We start from the raw sequence: 16,206 nt of genomic DNA, 5'->3' as shown, positions 1-16,206 counted from the left end.
CAAGGTAAAGCAGAACATCATGGCAAAGAGCAGGGTAGGGGAAAGCTGCTCCCCTTTTGGCTGGCTGGAAAGCAAAAAGAGGAATAAGGGACCACAGGGAAGATACAGTCTTCCAGGGTACACACCCAGTGACCCACCTCCTCCAGCTGTGCCCCACCTGCCTTCAATTAGTCTATTCAAACTAGGATGGACTGAGTAGGTTACAGCTCTCCATCCAAACATTTCACCTCTGAACACACCTGCTTGAACATGGGAGCTTCTGGGGAATACCTCATATTGAAACCATTAATAATGGCTTTCTAGAGACTTGTTCAAATCAACATTAAAAAGCACACAGTAATGTACTACTAAAATATAAAATTTAGATAATACCTTTTATGTCTTCATTTCTTCATGTGAAATTAAAGGAATCATTCAAAAAGATAGCTTTTCTTTAAGTTAGTTTGTAGTTTCTCTCTTCTTGGTCATGTGTCGGTCTAGCTTATCTCCCAGTCATTACTGGGAAACTTTGGATTCCACATTATTAATTTGTGAAAATGAAATAGCTAAATGGCAGCCAGGCTCAACTCATTGGAGAGGCTACTGAAAGAGAAGTCCAGTCAAAAGGAATTAAGATATGCTTTTCTTTCCGTGTGTTTCTTCCTTTTTCATGTCTCATTTTTATCAGACCATATCATACCACACCATACTATTACTGTACTATACTACAGAAAAGCCAATCTATGTTAACATTCCTCACAATGGAGATTGAATTTCAACACTTAACCCTTGGAGTACCCTCAGATTATATCCAAACAATAGTAAGTCTTAAATGCTATGATGAAGAAACTAGACTTTATTTCTTATATTGGAGTTAATTTGGGGATTCCACTTTTGGGCACTTAATCTTGAATTTCACTAGAATAAACTGATGAATACAGGAATGGGTTGGGAATCCTCTGGGAAGCTTACTGTGATTCCTATGGAAATGTATCCTTTCATAGGTAGTGCTTCCTGTGCATGGTCAGAATCACTGACTTCCATCCTACCCTAGCCAAGACTGGGTCCAAGAATATCATCCAAGAGATCCCATGATCTTTGGTTTGAAAATGAGCTATGTCTGAAGAATCAGAGGCTTAGAGGCAAAAATGAGAGGTAATGCAGGGAGGCCTCCAGGGCAAGTTGCTTGGTACAGGGAAAAGGTAATCCAGAGGTCTGCAGCAGTAATTATCTTTCCAATAGGATGGCTTCCTCACATGCTCTTTTGAGAGACTAGGGCCAGATTTTCTAGGGCAAGACAAGCACTTATTAAGGGTTCAATAAAAGTTTTCTAATGAATGATGAGTGAACAATCCCCTTCAATATGATAAAAATTTTTGCAAAAGAATTTCTTTGTTGTTTTGCTTTTTACTGGCAAGATTGTTAAAAAATTGTGATCACTCTAAGTTGGTATATTGTATTTCCTTATTAAACTATGCCTTCAATAACATATAAAGTTAACAATAGTTTTTTTTTTTGGTGTATGTATGTGTGTGTGTATTGCTCTAAATGTACAGATAGTTATAAGCTGCTTCCCAATTTCTAAAATACTAAACATTGAAAAACAGTGCACCTTAGAAATGAAAGGGTGAATATGTACATATTTCTCTTTTCCTATCCTTTCTTGAAGACTTGGAGTGCATATGGGTGACATGATCATCTTTCTTTCACATTTCCAAGAGCTCCCAGGATCCATGGTTGATATCTTCATTCCTGCAGACTCCAAGAGAATGACTATTAGTTTATAATCTGAAGAGAAACAAAGGTCACCACACACTTGCTCCGCGAAATTTACAGGAAAGAGAATGCCGTCCCAGATCTTACACCTTTAAAAAAAAAGAACTACAATTGAGAAAGAAAGAAAAATTTGGAAGTCCCCTCCTCGGAGATTTCATTCTTGGCAAGATTATTCTGTGATTGTTGTGATTTGCTTGAATGTTGTATTTTCCTGCACATGCACTTCCAGTAAAACCTCTCAAAACATAAACAGTGCTGACTTCACCTTACTTGTCCTTACACAGAATTTCCACTGTGAAATTGCCTTTTTCTGGTTGTGCTGTAGTCTTGCCACCCTTCATTCCCCCAGCTTCTTTAGGGCCTTGGCTGTTTATTTTGAGAATTAATATTGACATTTACTAGTAACAATAACATGTTATGTGATATAAAATTACAACACATAAACTAAACTGCTTTAAAACTTTCGAGGTATATTAGTACATTATTTTATTTTATGTGGGCAGGGCAGCTATTATTAATTCTGTTTTGAAGATGAATAAATGGGATGCACACAGTGATTAAACACCTGCCCAAGGTCACACAGCTATTAAATACCAGCTGAGGAATCCGAAGCGAAGTATAACAAAGCTTTGACAAGACTCAGACAGATCCTCCTACTCTTCCTTATGCTCTTAGCTATTCCTTTCTGTGACTGATTATTACAGGAACCATCTAATTATACAGGACACATGTATCTGTCTGCCCCTTTTAATGCTAAATGTCTCATAACACACATTTTAGCAGACAATTCTGTCCTTTCCTTTTCCCTGTGACTCTGCTTCCCCTCCCCTTTTAGCAGCTGGCTCCTATTTTGTTATTTTATGTAGCTCCTAACTGCTTGAAGAGATATGCTAGGAAAATGTGGCATTGATGTTTCAATTACCATTTTTGTTGTGTAATTTCTCTTACTCATGTTTGAGATGTTAGATGCTGATCTCAAAACTCTCCTTCAATTCCTTTTCACACACTCTTTGTTTAAACTGCAATTTCATGATCCGTCTCTCAGAGGAGCCTTTTGGAGAAACCCAGCCTATAACTGAATAATACTTGCTTGGGTACAAAGACCAGTGATTCACTTCTATGGTTCCCAGTGTTCTCCTACTGATCTGCTTCTCCTGTTTCCTGTAGTGGAGAATAGTATCATCCAGTTTCCAGACTCACAGAGATTTCATTCATAGCTCTCTGTACTCACTCCTCATATCCAAGTCATTATGGATGCTAGGCACTTCCTCCTAATAATCTCATGATACAGAACACCTCCTTTCATCTATATAACACCATCTATCTGCTGAGATGTATACAGTTATCTAACCTATTTCCTAATTTTTAATCTGTCCTGCCTTCAATGATTATGTTATTCTTTGAACATCTCCATTAAAACTATATTCAGTATTCCTCTTTGGTTCTGAGATAAAAACTCCTAATTTTCTTGCCTGTCTGTGGTTTGGCCCCAGCAGATGTCTTTGGAATTGCCCACCCCACTTCTACTTTGTTCTTCACAGTCCAGTCTCACTGATTTCTTTCAGTTCCTGAAACAGGCCTGCTCCTTCCCAAGCACATGCTATTTTCTCTGCCTGGAGCAACCTTTATTCTTTCTACAGTGCTCTGTTGAATCACTACTTTTTTTTATATAGACTTCTGACTTCTCTGAAATCTCAGCTCCCCTCTTCATAGCAGAAAGCACTTTTCCCTTGCGGCACTTGCCCCTGTGGTAGGTTTGCAATTATTTGGCTAATTACTGGATCATTTATTGTATAGGAGAATGTTGACAGTAGGTCTATAACTCATGTTTTCCTCTTTGGGAACACCTCTGGCTGATTTTCTTTTAACCCCAACCATACCTCCTTGCAAAGACTGACTACTGAAATTTGCCTACCTTTCAATCACTGATCTAGGAAAGCTTTTAGCAGAATGTACTTTATTTGTCTGGCCTGTTGTAAGCATATCTGTAATTCAAAGATTTATGAGGTGTGCTTGTGCTATTTATTGAATACAAGTTAATCATATTCCTAGAACTGAACTGTGAAATGATGTATAAACCAAAAGACCATAGCACTCAGAGGCCTGCCTATGCTAACTCTAGCCATGCAATGTGAGGACTATTCAATCCAGAACCAAAACACTTTATAGTATCACAAACAGGGTTATAATTGATGGATTTAAGTTTGCCAGACAGTGTTGTGGCATGTGCTGTTGAAGTTCCTTTCTTAAGAGTGTTGCTTATCATTTGTAATGTGTGATGCTGATAATGTTTATATTTTGTATGAATCTTACTGAAAACTCAGCGTTTCTTTATTATAAAGTGGACTATCTCAATTTCCTTTTCATTGCCTCATGAGCTCCATAAAAGCAGGACTGTTCTGATCTCACAGTTATTTTCTTATTTTTCTGGCCCAGCCTTTAGCACATAGTAGATGTTTAATATCTCTGTGTTCGAGATAACTATCTCACTCAGTTCTTCCTTCTTTCTTGCACACATGGGGAAACTATCCAGTATTCCCTGCAATTAAATTGGAGCCCTGATGTTGGATGTGAGGTGTCCCCCAAAAGCTCATGTGTGACACAATGCAAGAAGGTTTAGAGGAGAAATGATTGTGTTATGAAAGCCTTAGCCCAATCAGTGAATTAATCAATTACCACTAAATTAATCCCAGTGATGGGATTAATTGAGTGGTAATTGAAAGTAGGTGGGGTGTGTCTGGAGTAAGTGGTGCTTTGGGGGTGCTGCTTGGAGTAAATATTTGTATTTGGCAAGTGGAGATTTCTCTCTCTGCTTCCTGATTATCATGTGAGCTGCTTCCTTCTGCTACATTCTTTCCCCATGGTGTCCTGCCTCACCTTGAGCCCTGAGGAAAGGAGCCTGCTGTCTATGGACTGAGACCTCTGAAACTGTGAGCCCCCAAATAAACTTTTCCTCCTCTATAGTTGTTCTGGTCAGGTCTTTTAGTCGCAGACACCAAAAACCTGACTAAATTTGTGCTTAATTTTGACTAGTCAATTTTGAGAGGAAATTAACATTCTTAACTTCAGGGTACAGGCATTTAAGATTAAATGTAAAATTTCAACATTATTTTTCCACACCCACTTCTTAGCAAATACTGAAACTTGGATTGAGATAGCTACATAGAATGATGGCAGACCTTCTGTCATTTCTGGATTCCTGCTTGATATGTAGAGCACAATCTTTCTCCTATCCACGTTGAGAAGATAGTCCAAAGTAGAAACACTAATGGATTTGTGAGCCTCTTGCTATTTTTGAGATTCAATTGTTACGTAGTCTAACAGCCTGTGCTATCTAATACATGAATGGGTATTGGGCAGCAAAACTATGTATAGAAACCTTTCAGAGAACACACACCTTCTTCTTTTCTTTCCCTGATTCTTCCACTCTTTTTGTTTCTTCTCAAAATACAAATTAGTAAATGAGTAGAAGAGAGGCAGACATGGTATAAGGAAAATGGAGTCAGTTAGCCCCCCTCACCTGGATGGAGGGGAGGGAATGTCTAAAATATTTTCTGTAGATCAAGAAAAACAGCACATGCACAATCTTAAGTAAACTGTGATATCATGCTTGGCATGCTGCCAGCTTTGTTTTAATTTACTATATAAATTGACCCAGAATTTTTTCTGCACAGATTGCCCACCCCTCAAATAAAAGCATGTCAGATGTCCTTATGGGCCTGCATATCTTCTTCTGGCTGCCCGAATCTCAGGTCAACCTGTCTGGAATAAAGCAGTTGCACTACATGTGGTATATTAACTGGCAGTACAGAAACAGCTGACTCAACATTAGCTAAATTGACTCAATGAGGTAAACTCATATCATAATTTATTGAGCAGAGCATCTTATGTTCCAGGCCCTCTGATGGGTATTTGAGTTTCAGTCAGGAAGAATGGCTGGTTCTTGCTCACATATCCAACTGAGAGTAGTAGAAAAAGGACTATTAACAAAGAAATATGGCAGAAAGAAGCATCACTTCTGACTCATAAAAGAGGCTTAAAAAATAACTTCACAGATGGGATGTCATTCAAACTAGATTTTTGAATGTATGAAGAACTCCATCAAACACAAGAGAGAAAAGGGACCATTTTGGACAATTTCCAATGGCAGGAATGTTCATGGTGCCTTTGGATAGAGAGTTTAATAGATTTGGATTGGTGACTGGGTTGAGGATTGGGAAGAGAGCGTAGGAGGTCAAATTTCCTTTTCCCATTTCCCAACTCCAATTCTTGTCATCACTTTTATACATTTTCATTCAGCATGAAAGAAAACTACAAGGTTTTCAAATGGTTTCTGATAACATCACGATAGCTGTGCATGGAAATTGTTGACAGGATAAAAACATTTATCGAAGAATAAAAGGAAGGAAAAAAGAACCAACCAACTCTACCACCTATCTTATATTCAGAGTGTTCTCTTTTTTTTCTAACTTTTTAGTCCAGTGATTCACACGGGGACTCTGCACCGCTCTTTTCTCAACCGTATACCTGTTTAGCTAGCCTCTCCCATGTTTCCATTCCAAGCTCTCTCTTCTATCCACATCTTTGTTCTTTTGGTGTTGATGTTCTTCTTTGTGTTCAACCACATCTTATTTTGTAATTCTTAAAAATTTGGTGTGCATCATCATCATCTCAACAATTTAGTAAAAATGATCATTCTAAGGCCTCTACCCAAGAATTCAGTTTCTTTAGATTTGTGTGAGGCCTAGATATTAGCATTTTAAATAGCACTTCATATGTTCTGGTTTATGTAATTCTTAGACCACACTTTGATAACCACTGATGTATATAGTGGCTGTAAAAGATTTAAAAATATGGGCCTTTGTTCATCTATATCAATGGTTCTCCATCTCTGGGTATATATCTGAACTATGTGGGAAATTTTGAAAAGCATTATACATAGCCCATACCATAGAACACTTGTGTCTGATTAGCTGGATAGAGAAGAATATATATAAATTTGTATTCTACATGTTATGGCACACTCCTTACATTAATGCTTAGAAGGCCTCCTACTTACTGTGGCCTTTGCAAGACATTGATAAGCAGGCTCTATTTAGCCCATAATTCCTCAACTGAGAACCTTGATGTAGAGAATTCTAGAGTAAGTACAAATTTCTTAAAATTTAAAACATGATGGGCAGAGCTTCTTGGTAAGATATTTATGGAATGCATTTGGCTTCCTCTGCTTTTCATTTCAACCCTTTCCCTTCTCATGCCAAGCTGCCATTGCAATAATCAGGCAGGTAAGAACTGAAGACTGAGCCTTTGACTCTCAGAACTCTGACAGGTGGAACTGCTGCAAGATTAACTGCACTCCGAGGATTGGAAAAAAGGCAGCAACCAGAGGAAGAGAATCCGTGATGAATAGCCAAATGCTGTGGATCTTTCAAGTGATTCTGCTTTGGCAGGGTAGTGGTGGTGGTGATAGGAGGAGGACTTAATGAGAGTAAAAGTAAAAAGGTCAAGAAGCCCACCTGAGTGTGCTTTTTTATTTTTATGTTTTTAACTTATTCCTGAGTGAAGAAATAACTGGAAAGTAGGTTGAGTTTTCTATCCCAGAGGATCAGAGGTATTTGGGCACGAGGGAACAGAAAGACTTTCTGCCACTAGGGAGGACAAAGTGGCAGCTGCTACACTGTCAGGCCACATCATCAGAGGCCACCCTTCATGGAACTGCTGCCCTTTAGTGTTCCTCAATAGTGAATTTTAGCTGAAATGAGAGGAAGCCAGAAAACTGCAGCTCAAATAAAGGAGTCAACAAAAAGGGAGAGAAAGAACTTATAGGACCATGAAACAAGGCTCTTGACATGGCACATATGCTAAACATTTGAATACATAAATGATAAATAGTATTTAATAATGTTCAAGCATAGCTTGAAATGACTTTATGGAATAACATAACATCACTGATATGATTTGGATATGAGGTATCCTCCAAAAATTTCTGTGATAATGCATGAATGATGAAATCATTAGATTATGAAGGCTCTCACCCAACCAGTCCATCCTAGTTTGAATGGACTGAATGGTAACTGTAGGCAGGTGGGGTATGACTAGAGGAGGTGGGTCACTGGAAACATGCAGGATTCGCCTTCTCTGCAGCCCCTTCCCCTTCCTTTCTCTGCTTCCTAGCCATCATGAATGCAGTAGAGCTCCTTTCCCATGCTCTTCCACCATGATGTCCTACCCCACCTTGGACCCAGAGCAATGGACTTCACTGACCATGGACTGAACCTCTGAAACTGTGAACCAAAACACACTTTTCTTTCTTTAAGTTGTTCTTTATCACAAAAATGCAAAGCTGACTAACAACCATCTTCCAAGTTTGTTGTTTACTGAATTAGTAACATAGGAAAAAAAAATACGGAGGAAAATCACAAATAAAAATGTGCAAGAATGGAAAATTAGAGAAAATAATTAAATAACATTAAAGAGAGATTCGAGACTTCCAGAAAGGTGGGTGGGGTGGGGAAGATTAGGTTAAGATATTAATTAAATAAATAAAAGAGAAAAACTTCCCTGAATTTAAGAAAGCCCAATAAACTGATATTTAAAGTTCTAATCAGGGTTTATAAGGAACACACACGTAAGAAGGTAAAAATCCCAAATTTCAGACATAAGTATAAAATATTTAAAGTTTTGTGTAGAAACTTTAATTATTTTAAAGTTTTTTTTTGTTTTTTTTTTCCTTTTTGTATAGCCTCTTCCTTGCTCTCTGCCTTCCATCAGCATGAGGTGAACAGATCTCCTCTACCAGATGCTCTCACCATGATGTGCTGCCTCATCAGACACCTAAAGCAATAGAGCCAGCCGACCATGGACTGAAAACTCTGGCAACATGAGCCAAAATCAGTTTGTTGTTCTTATAAGTTGATTTCTCAGGTATTTTCTGACAGAAACCTCACTAACACTTGGGGAGCTTTAGAATTATTGATGCGAGGCTTCACTGTAGATGAATTAAATTAGAGTCTTCTGGGTGTCGGAACAATAATTGGGGTTTTTAAACTACCTAATCATTTCTAATTTCTAACATTGTACTTTCACCTATAGACTCCTGGGAGGAAAAGGAAGGTAACTCTCAAATCCTGTGTTATTTATTTACACATTTTAAGAAAATATGTCACTATTTAATCTGAGGAAATGGAAAAGTTATTTCTCTGGAGATCAGATAAATTAGAATTATCAAGATGGTGAAAAACTAAAAAACTAAAAAAGATAGAGGAAACAGGTAAGCAAGGAGCCATACAGCATCCGGTTACGTATGACTGGATGATAACAGAAATTGGAAATGAAATCCAGACCTAAATAAAGGTTCTGAAAATAGAGGAGATGAATTGTGTGAGGAAATTCAAATATTAATTTGGAATTGAAAAGGTGAAATTTTTTCATTAAAATTTAAAAGTTGAATTTGGTTTGTAGGGAGAAAGAAGAAGAGTATTCCTTAGAATTCTCCTAGGGATAAAGAAAAGAAGTAGAAGAAAGGGGGGAGCAGAGACACTTACAGTATTCTAAAGTTTCATATCCTAGGAGGGACGTCACTAGGGAAAAGAGAATTTTGATGGAGAACACTGTCATCTTATTTTCATATAGAGGTAGGTGTTTTTGTTGTTGTTGTTGTTGTTTTCTTTTTAAATAAGCATCAAGGAAGGTGTCTTAGTCAGTTTTTTTGTTGCTGGGAGCAAAGACCTGACAAGAATGATTGTAGAGAAGGACAAGTTGACTTGGGGGGTCATGGTTTCAAAGGTCTCAATCCATAGATAGCCAACCCCTTTCCTCAGAGCCTGGGATGAGCAGAATATCATTGCAGAAGAGTGTGGTGAAGGAAAGCAGCAGGGAACACGGCATTAGAATGGAGAGAGGGAGAGGAAAGAGATTGAGACGGAAAGAGATAGAGGGCACTATCCCCTCACCAGACAAAATATATACCCCTAAGTCACTCCCAATTATCTACCTCCTCCAGGCACACCCTACCTGCCTTCGGTTACCACCCAGTTAATTCCTACCAGGGGATTAATTCACCAATTGGATTAATGCTCCCCTAACACAACTATTTCACTTCTAAATCTTGCATTATCTTGCACACACGTGAGCTTTTGGGGGACATCTCACATCTAAATCATGACAAAAGAAAAGGTGATCATGATAGGCATGGGAAATAAGATGTAACTGCTAATATAGGAAATAAAATGCAATTTGTCCCAAAGAGCAAAATAAATCAAAGGACATTTGCAGTCCTTTAATTTGCTTTCTAGCTTCTTAGAACACATAATACATCTAAAAGGTTATCTTTCTACCTGAGCATGAGGTAGTCTATTGATAATGTATTTCTAGATATTTTTCTTCTTACACACTAGCCGCCTCATTGCTCAGTGTCAGAGAACATATCATTCTCCCTGTGTGGTGACATCTCAGTCCTCATAGAGTAAAAATTCCCTTGCCTTTTCTGATTTGTGTTTACATCAGAATGGTAGGGCAAGTTCTTGTACACATCTCATATGCTGTGGCAGAAAAGCCCCAGGGGCAAAGGTGAGCAACTTAATAATAGTGCAGCTGAGGAGAAATTTATAAAGTTACACTTCCTGGAATTCAGTCATCTAGAAACCACTGGAATAAAACATTGAGTTGAGGGATTTTGATGTGACAAACAAGAGATATCTGATAACAGTCCACATGATTTACACCTTTATTACCTGTTCATGACTTCCATTAAGTGCAGACTGAGTCTTCAAGTTGGTGCTGCTGTAATCTCTATAAAAGAATTAACTTGAAAGAGTTAGTTAAATAGCTACAGATCTTTCTACTGCACCTAGTCCCAATGTTACAATTATATCCATTATATCCCTGTATTGTACTTTCAAGTACTTTAACAGGTCCAGGTTCTTTGCCTGGAGCGTGGCCAGACTGATACTGCTAAAAGTTGAAGCCTTCAGCTGCTTTATTCTTCTTGAGTGATAGATGTCATAACCAGCCATTTATAGTTATCATTACTCATGGAAACATAAAGTAACTTAAAGGAAGCTTTCTAGATTTGTAGATGTCCTAAATTGTATCCCTATTGTATATCTGGAAACTCCTTAGTATTTCAGAGTGGTAACTTTTATTTTCAGCCTGGCTATTCACCAGTGTAGGTTTAGGTTCAATGCAGTACTTAGTCTCTTCCCTGGTAGAAGCATCTTCCATGGGTACAAGGATTTCTACCCCATAAGCCCAATATTTCAGAGATGGGAAGCAAAATGTCTGCAAGTGCTGCACTGGCAATGATGCTGAGAAGGGTCAGTCCTTCTTGCACCCCTTGTTTCCTGGGCCCATGTACCTCACTGTTAGACACACAGTGTCAGGCACTGGTATCAAGCCAGTGCATACATCCCGTGCTAGAAGACATCTTCCCTCTGGGTCTCAACTTTGCTGCTGATGGCTTATTGGATATTTAGTAAGCTTTTCATCCCTTAAATAGGCATATGCCACTGGATGATGCCACAAGTAGGAGGACCTTTGGTCATGTGACCAGTGTTTCGACTTTATCATGACATGTGTCTCTTGGAGTGAGGCAATGTAATGTGGTATCTCAAACTAATAAATTAAGCATTTTGTAAGCCCCACGTGTTGGTGCTGTTAGAGCCACTAGAAGTGGGAAGGAAAAGCTATCTCCAGAACAGGTGCCTCTTCATTAAGGATGAATTACTGTCCCCTCTAGGAATGCCATAGTTCAATAATACTTCATACTTGGTGTCAAAATAAACTTTTGTGACAGACCTCTAAATTCCCATAAATAAGTTTAGTACATAGTAACTAAATCATCATCAAAGTTTCTGAACATCATCAACGACATGGCCATAAGAGACTGATTACTGGGGCATTTCCATGCAGTTCAGTGTTGAATACATTCATCATAGAGCAATTTGACAGTTGCAAAAATAGCAGAATCAAGTTCTGCAAATCCAGTTGATGTTTGTATGTTCCTTTTTGCTACTCGAGCGCCACAATCTCATCAGAGACATTAAATGAGGGAAGCAATAATTGCTTCATTAACTGCAGCTGCTGATGTTGAGTCACCTACAATTATATAATTATATACATACACACATATCCACTTTTACTGGATAAATGTTTACTTAATATTTATTTGATCAAACTTTATTAAGAGTTCACTGTGTGGAAACAGACACAGGCTCATGTGCAGGCATGGCAATGTATCAGAGAGATAGAATCCTAGTCTCTAGAAGAGAAGATCTAATCATGAAAGAAAGAGCTTAATGCATGGATTGGATGGTGGCTTGTCTTGTAGATCATTTTGTCCTATAGGTGGGTGCAGTGCTTAAAAATAACTCAGTCTGCAAGTAGAAGAATAACCTTGACCTTGATGAAAAACTCATTGCTCTGCAAACTCTGTTGCTACCCAAAGCAACATATATCTTTCAAAGATTTCTCAAATGAGAATATATATTCATCCATATTGACAATAAAATAGGCACAAAAATATGGAAGAGGATAAGAGAAGGCTGTTGGATGTTGGACCACCTAGACTAGTCTTCTAATTTTCTTATTTTCCATTTAATTTTCTTCTTGTAGTTTCCAAGAACATTTCCTGAATTTTATGTGCCTACCATTCACCTTCTGTTGACTTTTCATTTCTATTGGCATATATTTTTAGTTCCCAAGAATTCTTATTTGTCTATTTCATTTATATTAAAACAATTTAAGCAATATCTTCTCTTATCTCTGCATATATTAATGATATCAATGTTTCTTTATCCCGAATAATCTCTATTTCTTCTAGTTGGAGTTTTCTACCTTTTTGATTGTATATATCACTATAATCCATATTAAAGTTATGTCTCTCAAACATCAGTTAAAATTTGGCATTCTTCTTACAAATAAAAGTAGGAGACAGCTGTGTGTGGTGGCACATGGCTGTAATCCTAGCAACTCAGGAGGATCACAAGTTCAAAACCAGCCTCAGGAATTTAGCAAGGCCCTAAGCAACTTAAAGAGACCATCTCTCTAAATTAAAAATAAAAAAGGGCTGTGATTGTGTCTTTGTGGTTAAGTACCCTGGTTCACTCCCCAGTATTAAAAAAAAGTAGTAAACAAAAAATTGATTACAATCTCTGTGAAATTTGGTTTCTCTCAAGGTTTTTTTGAGTGAGTCATTCTTGAGGAACCCCTAAGGTTAACATCTTCAGACAGTGGGATTGCTTGGAATTGTGAGTTCCAGAATTGTGGATTCCCTGAAGGAGAGGGGATGGTTGTGCATTCAGTATTTGGAATGTCAGTGGTCACCTAATCTTCTAATTTCAGTAATCTCCAAAATTATCCCAAATCCCCAATACAGGGACATTTTTCACCTGTGCCAGAGACCAAACCTCCAGACTTTGGGGGCTGAAGGACAATTACCCAGATGCATGTTGTAAGAAAGGGATCCAGCTTCTTTGTGTTCACTATCCCAAGAGCCTTTACTTACTTTCACCCTTGTTGGTACCCCTATATTTTTTAAAATACAAATTGTGCTGCATTGTTGCTTTCCCTATTGCCAACTTTAATTTTGGCCTTCTTGGGTTTTCAAAACCAGTTAAATTTGTGTGAATTAGGATGACACAAGTCCCACTTGGAGAATGCAGAATAAAGAGCTGGGTTTTATCTCCCAGTGGACTTCATCCCAGTTTCTGTCATATGCATTGACCATGGGCACCACAGCCTCATCTGCTCTTTATCACATTCTTGTGATTTTTTGCATTTTTTATGACATCTCTTTGTGATAACTTACATGTGTCCCTCCACCCCTGATGGAAGCTATATTATACATATTTATTTGATCTGCCATCATAAGTCAGAAATGATATTTAGAAAAGTTTAAAAGCCAGATAAATGCAATATTCTAAAATCATTTTCACAACAGATCTGCTTAGAAATTTGTACTCTATTTCTGGGACTAAATGGAATTATCTGGTCATAATTCTTAAGACATATCATGTAGCAACTGAGATCAAAATATTGCTGCATAAGTAACCCTGAAGAGCATGCCATTTGCAGACAGCAAATTCGAAACCACATACTTGGTTTGAATTGGATAATATTCAAGCTTAGATGTCAGTGAGGATAAGTTTGATATTTAAAACTAATTAAGGAGTTGTGCAAATTTCACATAAATATATTACTCAGCACATCCTGCAAAGTTCAGTAATTGTAGAACATTATTCATCTCACTTAGTGACCTCTCATTCCGGGGTGAAAACAGAGATTTCTTTATTTTCAATGATGGAAGCCAGGAACTATTTCATCTTAAGCTAAGTGTTTTTACACTCTAGATTTTCTAATGGGTTGGAAATTAGTAAATCACATGGCACTCTACATTTTCTTTTTGCTAGGGAGGTATAGGTAGGAATACATAATATAACTTGATTCTGTAGTAATCAGAGGGTCGAAATATTTGCTAGACAGAAGAGCTTTATAAAACACATTTCTTTCCTCTCTTTTTTCCTGAGGATTAGAAGTGCTTTGGGGACCAATCCCCCTACCCACAGCTTCTATGTGACATTACCTATTCCTGACTCTACAGTGGTCAGATCCCTCACACACACACACACAGAAAGTTGACTTCCTGCTAGAGTAGCCGATCTACTCTACAAAAAAAATTTGTTTTTGTTTTTGTTACTAGGGATTGATTGGGCATCTGCATTGTTTCTTTATAATGAATATGAAATCTTTTGACACCACAATTCAGGGAAAACTTGCTCATCTGTGTTCCATGATCTCTATAGGTCTTACCTAAGTGCAATATCCCTAGCCAAATAAAATTTATCAAAGTATGACTTAGATTTGCATCACTTTCTTCTTAAAGCCTTCTGCAGTTTCTTGTCACCTATCCATTAAGCTCTTTTTCCATTAACTTAGCTTCTGTAGCTCTCAGGATTTGCCTTTAGTATACCTTTACCATTTATAATCTATATTTCCACCAAGTCATATAGCTTACTATTCTCTAAACATGTTGTAAAATTCCATTGATTTGTATTTACTAAGCTTGTCATGTGGAGATTCCTTCTCTCCCCTTCCCATTTATAGCCAATAAGTATTATTCAGCAATTAAGTCCTCAATAAAAGGCCACTAACTTGAACCTGTTCTTTTTCGTTACAAATTTCACATTACATTTGACCTCTGTGATATATACTGTTTAAATTTCCCATATTCATTTGTTGCCTTAGGCAAATACTTTCTTTTAAAACTATCTTTGGTCCTGAGTCAGGAGCCTGGCAAATAGTAGATATAAGATTAAAGTAGATGTAAGTATAAAGTAAAGAATAATTCTTTCTGAAATGAGTGACATACTGAGTGAGCCTTTCTTTTTTGGCAGGAAAATTTGTTTTTGTTTTTGTTACTAGGGATTGAGTCCAGGGATGTTTTACTACTGAGCTATATCTCCAGCCCTTTTATTTTTTGTTTTGAGACAGGGTCTCACTAAGTTACTTAGGGCCTTGCTAATGGCTGGTCTCAATCTTGGGATCCTCCTGTCTTAGCCTGTAATGGATTCTTATGGACAGAGTAAATATTTGTTTGATGAAGAAAACTTGGTTTCTTTTACAGTGTAAAGGTTTAGGTGGGCATCTGCATTGTTTCTTTATAATGAATATGAGATCTTTTGTTGTTTATTGGTTGGCCTTTCTTGGTACCCCAATTGTCCTGTCCATTGCAAATGAAAGGCCAATTTTTGTGAGTATTCCATGTGCAATAAAATAATATAGAATCTCTCTTCGTTGGAAACAAGTCTACTGAGCAAATATTTTAGAAAGAATTCTTTTTTATTTTTTGGTTCTGGGGATCAAACCTGCCGCGTCCGGCCAAGGGAGCCGAGTCCGGCGAGGGACGGCGAGGTTAAAAGACACACAGGACACCAAGGTTCTTCATCCAGGAGTCAATAATCTTTATTGCTAACACACCTTTTTTTATACCCCAAGCAGCAGAAGTGGAAAACTACCCAAAAGCAGGAGGGAGGGGGGAGAAATTTAGTTTCAACATCTATTATTGTCAGGTACCGAAACCTCCCTTAACAATAAGTCCATCAGACCAGAAAAGGTCAAGGCATTCCCGTGGGATACATATGTCTCAGACGGATAAGCAGGAACAGAAAAACCGCAAGTTCGCCATGGCCTTGTGAGCTGGCCACACTGGCATGCAGAACAAACTAGTGGAGGTAGGGCTGCAGGGGCCAAGGTGGACCTGTTGCCAACAAAACCCAAGGCCTTGTGCATGCACTGTACCACTGAGCTACATCCCTAGCCCTTCCAAAAATATTTTATTGAAGAGGTACTATGTGCATGGCAGTATTTGGGGTAAGAAGTGTGGTGTCATTTATACCTTCTTGGAATCTACTTTCTAGCTGGGAGTTAGGCAAACCAATAAGCAAACAAACAGAT

The 16,206-nt window shown here is 38.0% G+C and overlaps 1 protein-coding gene across 1 annotated transcript in view; it reads left to right on the top strand.

The window, feature by feature from the left end:
* Macc1 (MET transcriptional regulator MACC1) overlaps window positions 1-15,768 on the top strand; it is a 101,974-nt gene extending 86,206 nt beyond the window's left edge. The window contains exon 5 of the mRNA XM_046463617.2: window positions 8,498-15,768. Within this exon, the coding sequence (XP_046319573.1) occupies window positions 8,498-8,536 (39 nt within the window). The 3' untranslated portion in view covers window positions 8,537-15,768. The remainder of the gene's footprint in view (window positions 1-8,497) is intronic.
* The last annotated feature ends 438 nt before the right edge of the window (window positions 15,769-16,206 follow it).

Source organism: Marmota monax, unplaced genomic scaffold, assembly GCF_021218885.2.
Source record: "Marmota monax isolate L192 unplaced genomic scaffold, Marmota_monax_Labrador192_F-V1.1 WCK01_AAM20220418_F8-fsc00057, whole genome shotgun sequence".
In the NCBI taxonomy this organism is placed as follows: Eukaryota; Metazoa; Chordata; class Mammalia; order Rodentia; family Sciuridae; genus Marmota; species Marmota monax.
This window is presented reverse-complemented; position numbering and strand designations above follow the sequence as displayed.